The following is a 7607-nucleotide window of genomic DNA, read 5'->3' on the forward strand; positions in this document are numbered from 1 at the left end:
TTAAAGTGCTAAACATAGCAGAATTTGTGGTTGTCGGCGAGTAGATATGTAGACAACTCGTGTAAATACGTTGTTGACGGGCCATAGAAAATAACGATTAGGTATAATAAAATTAAAAATACAATTTATTTTCAGGTGATTCTGGTAAAACTGTATAATACATAAGTTGTACAAATAGTCATTATACAGCCGTCGCTGTTATGGAATTTAATCGAAAAGACCAAAGCCCATGTCGTCGTCGTCAGACTCGGACTCCTCCTTCGCCGGCTTCTTTTCCTCTGTTGAGAAAAATTGTAGCGAATAAGTTACTCTATATATTATAGGATATAATATTATAATAATATTTACCTTTCTTTTCTTCCGCAGGTGCAGCTGCAGCTCCGGCAGCAGGCACAGCAGCGCTAGCAGCCGCAGCACCACCAACCGGCATGGATGCCAATTTCTCGCGTCCTGTAGAAATTGTGGAGATTCGTAAGCATCTAATATATTATCGAGTCAATTTTTTCATTTTTATATAGACGCTATATATACTAGAGAAAATGTTTTCTACTTTTATCAACTAACTGTTATAGCTTTTTCAATATTGAAATATTGTAGGATAAAAATGAAAATGTACATTTTGCAAAGATTACAAAAGATCTTGATCCGTTTAGAAGAAAAGCTAATGCCTGACTTAAATTATTATACCTTGTGCAATTATGTCATCAATGTTTTTTCCATTTAACTCGGATATCACTTTCTTCAGTTTCTCAGCGTCGGATTCAATTCCGACGGATGATAAAATTTTTTCAATGTCATTTTGATTGGGAGAAGCTTTCCCTCCTAGGGTAGCCAAAAGATAAGCGGCCACGTAACGCATTCTGAAAAATGTAATTGTAATATTACGTATATGTTTTACGGAATAACAGATTTTTTCGAATAATTAAATAACTTCAGTTTAAAAAAGGTACCATCACAGATATCAGTCGAAAGATGGTGAATGTTTAAATCATCATGTATATAAATTTTGTGTAAAATAGTATTTATTATGAAATGAAATGTAAATGCAATGAAATTATATTCTAAGCAAACGCAAATTTCTCTTTTGTATGTAATGAAATGAAATGTATTTAATAGCATGCACATTTGATATTATAGAATGATCAAGACAATGCAACTTTTATTTAATATAATTGTCTTATATGCGCACATGCTGATATTCTTTTTATTAACACACACACAGCATAATTTTATTAAAAAAATAATTTTTCATAATAAAAATTCCTTGATAAGGTTAATGCTTCAAATATATATTACATTTCACATGTTTGTATTTGTAGGACTCATCGTATCGTAATTCATCCTAGACTATAATTCGTTATTTTGTAAATAAATCCTGCCATTTGATAGTTTAATGTACGATAAATCGAAAACATACAATATTATTCGGGAAAATATATTACTAATATTTCTACATACCTTTAAGTCTTACGACACGAAACGTGGATCACGCTCAAAACAGAAAATATGACCGTGCTGAAGCTTTGGTCAAAGAAGAAGAACCTGGAAGAACCGTAACGACGAGAATGGGAAGGAGGGGAAACGTATGTTTCATTTCGTTTGTAGCGCCATCTGAGTCATGAAATATATGCTGTACCAGAGAGGAAATTTTCTCCCTGGTATGCACCATGAATATAGTAATATACCCTGACAACCAGGCCTACCATGAGTAGATCCCGCCCCGCCTAGGGCTGAGAACGGGCAGAATACGGTCGAAGCTACGCTTCGAGCTGCTCAAGATAAGATTAGCTCAATTTCTGCCTGAGATTCTCCGCGCGTATTAGCGACTTGTTCTACCGTCCGTGAGCGGACTTTTGCCCATGGCCAAAGCCCTGTAAAACGACATTTGCCAATCACATCAGTACGACGCGACGGTGCTGCCCCGTAAAGCGGCATTTGCACATCAGTGCGACCGTGCTGCCCTCTTAAACAAAGGCAGATTCAGGGTCTAGCAGCCGGTATTCTGCCTTCAGTCTGCCCATGGCTAAAGCCCTGCGCTCACGGACGGTAGAACAAGTCACTAATACGCGCGGAGAATCTCAGGCAGAAATGAGATTTTTGGTTGTCAGGGATAGTAGTTACATATTTCATGTTCTTATGTACAATTTCAAATAATTCATAAATCTGTAATCTGAACAAAATTCTAGACGAGGGATTAAAGAAAACTGAACAAAACTAAAATTAGAGAATATAGAAATATTAATTTTACATAATTTGTTATTTATATTTTATAATCATTATTTTTAGTAAATGAAGATGTGTTACATATATTTAATAATTAATAAGGATATCATAAATGTCATTTTTTCTTATAATATAATTAAAAATAGGGTACAATAAGTTTTTACACATAATATCCCAGTAAGCAAAAATGCTAGATTCGGCCCATGGCACATAAGCTCGCGTGGGCTTTTATTTTTGCCTCGACACCATCCCGGCACAAGCTGCCCTCGGCACAATCCTGGCCGCTCGGTCCATTTTAAGAGGGCAGCTTGTGCCGGGATGGTGCCGAGGTAAGAATAGGAGCCCACGCGATCTTTTGTGGCATGGCCAGAATCGAGCCATCATGTGCTTTGAGCAGCTTCGAGCGACGTTCGGCCAGTATAATGCTCGTTAGGTGGCCTCCGCACGTTGGGCTCGATTTCTGCTACGACAGGCCTGGTTGACTGGGTATATTATGTACATATAAACCAATATAAACCTATAGGTTTATATGTACTATATATGTACAAACCTATACAATAATAATACCTATACCTACATTGTTGCAATTCATGAAATAATAATTCATTACCTTCTTGAAAAACTTGTAATTTCGTGTCATCACTATACATATACAAGCATGTAAAAATAAATTTTTGAATGGTTCGAAATTACAAGCTTTTCTTTATAATTGTTTATTAAATTTAAGAAACCATTAATTAGATCAGAATCAATAAACTCCATAACTAATTTTCGTGCTTTTCAATTCTTCCCCTGTGCTGTGCAGGATCTTTTCTTTATGGTAGCACACGTTTTGATGGTGAATTGGAAAAAATGGAAGGTATTGCATTTTCCATAATAAGTCTTGGACATCTGAACAAAACATTCTCCAGTACACCGTTAGGAGATAAAATATTCTGATGCCTTTGGACTTTATCAGTTTCTGCAAAATTCAGACTACAAACTGCAGAATATTTTGCTGATGAGCCATTCAATTTGGCAAAACGCACTTATCAATTTGATATCAAACTTTTCACAATATGTGCACAATGCAGTGTACGTTTCGTACAATACTATAAATATCTTTATCAATAATCTCATTATCTCCCAAACAGATAACATATATACATAGTATTTGTATTTGTAACATATATTGGGATAAGGTATTTCTAAACTAAATTTATACATTTGGTTTAAAAAACAATAGGAGGTAGATGTCACTGAATATAAAAAATAATAATTTACATCGAAAATTTAAAGAATAAATTTATAATTATATATATATATATATATATATCTATCTATCTATTTTTTGTTTAAGAAAAATTTACGTACACTGTAATTATATATATGTTGTTGTGCAAGAAATAGCGGTGTGCGGTGTACCTTGAAATTTGCCGTACTTCAGGCCTCGGACTCGGATAAATCATTTTCTTAGTTAGTCACACTTAGTTGCAGTTAGTTGCAGTTAGTCAACAAAAATCAATGTGAACGCAGCGCTGATAAAGCTATGAAAGTACATTCGATGTGTACCGGTCTGTAAGGTGTTGTGTCAATTGCGTAAATTTACTTATTACTGCAGACAATGGGTAGAAAAACAGTTTCGTTAAATAATATACACTAAGATTTTTCTGCAGAAGTGCTTCCAAAGGAAAAGGTATATGAAATGTTGACACAGGATTTTAGTAAGCCAGTAGAATTTGATCGAAGATTAGATGTTATCGTTCGACAAATATTCCAATGGTATCATAATTGAGGATTTATCTAACAATTTTGGGTAGATATCATCGATATTGTGCACTTCAATAAATCCTTGAGACCTGTCAAAACGTTATATAATTTTTTGACCTTGCATATACATAGATAAGATTAGGTTATCTGCATTTTCATATTCGGATTGTATTAAAAAAATAAGCAAATTTATGAACTTTTATTTTAGCAAATATTGTAGATTCAGGAAATATTGGATCGTATCGTAATTAGATGATTATTTTTGTTCCAAAGTAATTCGGGAAAAGATGCCGATAGCTATAACTTTGAATTTACACTGAATATTTGTTTTAACGTACAATGTATCGTACGTTTTAAGGACGCTAACACTCTAAATTCTTGTCTTCTAATGAAATTCGTCTCTTGTAGTTAATTATGTATTTTATATTTTTCAGGAATAATGTTGAATGGTATATCCAAGCATATTTTACACTGTTTTCTATTATTCATTGTTATACTTACGTTTGAATTGATTTCTGGCGGAGTTTGCTGGGACAGTGATAAATACGTAGATTTAGATCCATGGGTTCAATATGGATTTATTGGTGCATTTACATTATATCTGCTGCGAACACTTACGTTTCTTTCATTACCACAAGTATTATTTAATTTCGTTGGATTGACAATTTATAACGCATTCCCAGATAAAGTAATCTTAAAGGGTTCACCGTTACTTGCGCCATTCATTTGCATTAGAGTAGTAACACGGGGAGATTATCCTCTATTAGTGCAAAAAAATGTAAAGAGAAATTTAAACAAATGTATAGAATCTGGTTTAGAAAATTTTCAAATCGAAGTAGTCAGCGATAAACCGATCGGATTGTGCCCTCATCGAAGAATTAGAGAAGTGGTCGTTCCGCCAAATTATCGCACGAGTAGCGGCGCTTTATTCAAAGCACGTGCTTTGCAATATTGCTTAGAAAATTCAGTAAACGAATTAGTAGATAACGATTGGATTGTGCATCTTGACGAAGAAACTCTGTTGACCGAGAATTCTATTTTTGGAATATTAAATTTTATATTGGATGGAAAACATCAGTTCGGACAAGGATTAATTACATACGCGAACGAAGATGTTGTCAATTGGATTACTACGTTAGCCGACAGCTTTCGAGTAGCGGACGACATGGGAAAATTAAGGCTACAATTCACAATGTTTAATAAGCCATACTTCAGTATGAAAGGTTCTTATGTTGTTACTCAGGTAATTATTCGCTGCACAGGTTGGTGGTACAACTGGTGAGGGGGGGGGGGGAGATTCTACATAAAAAAATAAGTAGAAAATGTAGAGAAAATCGATAGTCGATAAACTTGATTTTTTAAAAGTCGATTTTCTTGAAAACAAAGCCTCGTCGAATCATCCGATTTCCGGATGTACCACCAGTTACCGACCACTCAGTTCGTAACGTTATCAACAAATTTAGTTGGTAATAAACTAATGTAAAACTTGTTACCGTTGCAGATGGTGGCGGAAAGGAATGTTTCTTTTAACAATGGATTGGACGGATCCGTCGCGGAGGACTGCTTTTTTGCGATGAAAGCATTTACCCAAGGTTACACGTTTAATTTCGTGGAAGGTGAAATGTGGGAAAAATCGCCGTTCACGTTATGGGACTTTGTACAACAAAGAAAACGGTGGCTACAAGGTATATTGCTCGTTGTACATTCCAAAGCTATTCCATTCAGTAAAAAAGTACTGCTAGGCATATCTTGTTACTCGTGGGTAACATTGCCTTTGACTACTTCGAACGTGATATTAGCTGGAATTTATCCCATTACTTGTCCGGCAATTGTAAATTTTCTATGTGCCTTTATCGCAGCGGTGAATATTTATATGTATATTTTTGGTGTAGTTAAGTCATTTTCTTTGCATCGATTTGGTATTATTCGATTTGTATTATGCATATGCGGAGCATTATCAACTATTCCTTTCAATTTAGTCATTGAGAATATTGCTGTCATATGGGGTTTATTTGGGAAGAAACACAAATTTTATGTTGTTAACAAACAATTATAATATCAAATTTATTACCCGTAAAGTATATGGTATTCGTTTACATGACAACACAAGTTTACATTGATGCTAACGCACTATTATTCTTAAAATACTAATTAAGGAAAAATATGTCTGTATCTCAAAACATTTAGATACAACATGTAAAGATCGATTTGTATATATACAATGTATACCATATAGATATATGATATATTATATACATATAATTATTCAAATTATTAATACGTTGATTCCTATGGAGTTAGTTGTGAAACCACTAATTTTTAATGTCAACCCAATTTTAGTAGTAGTTACAGTATTGCTTTGTTCGCTCTTACAGCTAAGAATTGGACTCGGTTTACAATATGTATCTTGTTTTTACAAAACTATCTTATCCACACCCAATTTCAGTACCTTCTGTTACAATTTACAGTACAATATATTTATGAACTCTACTCAACAGTCAATGTTGTTGCCGAATCTAACTAAACACAAATTGTGAAGAAACTGAAAGTTCTTTCAAATGTCACGAGTTCTTTTACCATAGTTTTCTACTTATGCGTATTCGCATAAATTCGGTAATATAATCAATGATCGTACGATATGTACTTGATGTTTGTGTTTTTGTTAATATTTTAAAAAATCATAAAAATTATCAATTTTTCTATGAAAGAAATTTAATAATTACTTCATGTATCGATAAATTTTATCAAATAAGAAATAATTTGTTCAAATTAATTTATTAGCTTAAATTAACAAAAAAGTCTAAAAGAGATTGTCGTAAATGAATTTACAAAATTTTCCTTTGAAAGCATAGCAAATTTGATTTATAACGTTGCGGCATTAAAAATGTCTGAAGCTGTCAATTTGGAATGCGTAAACATCCTTTAAATCATGCACGTAATCGACTGCTACGACTTACATTCGAATACGTTTATTTAATTTGTGACGTATATTGCGCATTGTGTTTCCGTAGCTGTATCTATAATATCGAAAAGAAATTATACTAATCTATATGCGTTTATTTTATGCTAGATATTATTTAATTTCTCTAATTTATTATTTGTTACTAGAGTTTCCAATTTGACTTGCGCCGTCTTCGATATTCAGAGTATTCGTACATAGTATAATATTATTATAGTATACCTATATACCCCATGAGAGTAATAGAACTAATTTGTAATAGAAGGATTTTTAATATATAAATTTTTTACTATTTTATCTTAAAATTAAACTAAAAAATATAAAATGTGACTTAATTAGGAAAACGTTATTTTGTAACTTGTTTAAGTTAGTCAAAAATATATGTTTAACGATGTTCATTTCCATTGATATTTTTTTATTACAATCTTAATGCAATGTAGGTTACTATATTACACTATAATTAATTTATAATAAAGAATGTATATATAACAAATTTTGTATTGATATAAAAAAGTTTGTAATAATGTAAATATCTGTATTTATTTTTGATTAGCAAGTTCAATACTTGTGAAAGATTTGTGGCATTGTGCATATGGATAATATAATAAAAATATCGAAAAAAGATTGTTTTCTCCCAGTCAGCCAAACCTGCCCATGCAGCAGTGTGCCCAGCTGG

The 7607-nt window shown here is 32.9% G+C and overlaps 2 protein-coding genes and 1 non-coding gene across 4 annotated transcripts; 1 reads left to right on the plus strand and 2 right to left on the minus strand.

The window, feature by feature from the left end:
• Positions 1-102: 102 nt before the first annotated feature.
• Rplp2 (ribosomal protein LP2) lies at positions 103-1618 on the minus strand. The gene is made up of 4 exons (XM_076420892.1): positions 1459-1618; positions 688-860; positions 349-450; positions 103-278 (listed from the first exon to the last, which is right to left on the minus strand). Exons 2-4 carry the CDS (start codon positions 857-859, stop codon positions 208-210), a joined length of 345 nt encoding a protein of 114 aa, XP_076277007.1. The 5' UTR covers position 860; positions 1459-1618; the 3' UTR covers positions 103-207.
• LOC143207621 (small nucleolar RNA Me28S-Am982) lies at positions 925-1000 on the minus strand. Its single transcript, XR_013008710.1, has one exon. It is a non-coding gene; the product is annotated as a small nucleolar RNA Me28S-Am982 (small nucleolar RNA).
• A 1953-nt stretch (positions 1619-3571) lies between the features above and the next one.
• Positions 3572-7560, plus strand: Egh (beta-1,4-mannosyltransferase egh). 2 transcript variants are annotated; one of them, XM_076421245.1, is made up of 3 exons: positions 3572-3926; positions 4407-5215; positions 5474-7560. In XM_076421245.1, exons 1-3 carry the CDS (start codon positions 3908-3910, stop codon positions 6026-6028), a joined length of 1383 nt encoding a protein of 460 aa, XP_076277360.1. In that variant the 5' UTR covers positions 3572-3907; the 3' UTR covers positions 6029-7560. The 2 variants fall into 2 exon arrangements, with proteins under 2 accessions (XP_076277360.1, XP_076277361.1); XM_076421246.1 differs by having other exon boundaries at positions 3575-3898; positions 5474-7558.
• Positions 7561-7607: the final 47 nt, after the last annotated feature.

This window comes from Lasioglossum baleicum, chromosome 3 (assembly GCF_051020765.1).
Source record: "Lasioglossum baleicum chromosome 3, iyLasBale1, whole genome shotgun sequence".
Taxonomy (NCBI): domain Eukaryota; kingdom Metazoa; phylum Arthropoda; class Insecta; order Hymenoptera; family Halictidae; genus Lasioglossum; species Lasioglossum baleicum.

Excerpts from the sequence above, each read along its gene's own strand:
- Rplp2 (XM_076420892.1), bottom strand. The coding sequence starts at position 859 with ATGCGTTACGTGGCCGCTTATCTTTTGGCTACCCTAGGAGGGAAAGCT. Across the intron at positions 451-687 it reads TGATGACATAATTGCACAAG|GACGCGAGAAATTGGCATCC; the intron begins GTATAATAATTT and ends CAATTTCTACAG. Across the intron at positions 279-348 it reads ACCTGCGGAAGAAAAGAAAG|AGGAAAAGAAGCCGGCGAAG; the intron begins GTAAATATTATT and ends TTTTCTCAACAG.
- Egh (XM_076421245.1), top strand. Across the intron at positions 5,216-5,473 it reads GTTCTTATGTTGTTACTCAG|ATGGTGGCGGAAAGGAATGT; the intron begins GTAATTATTCGC and ends TTACCGTTGCAG.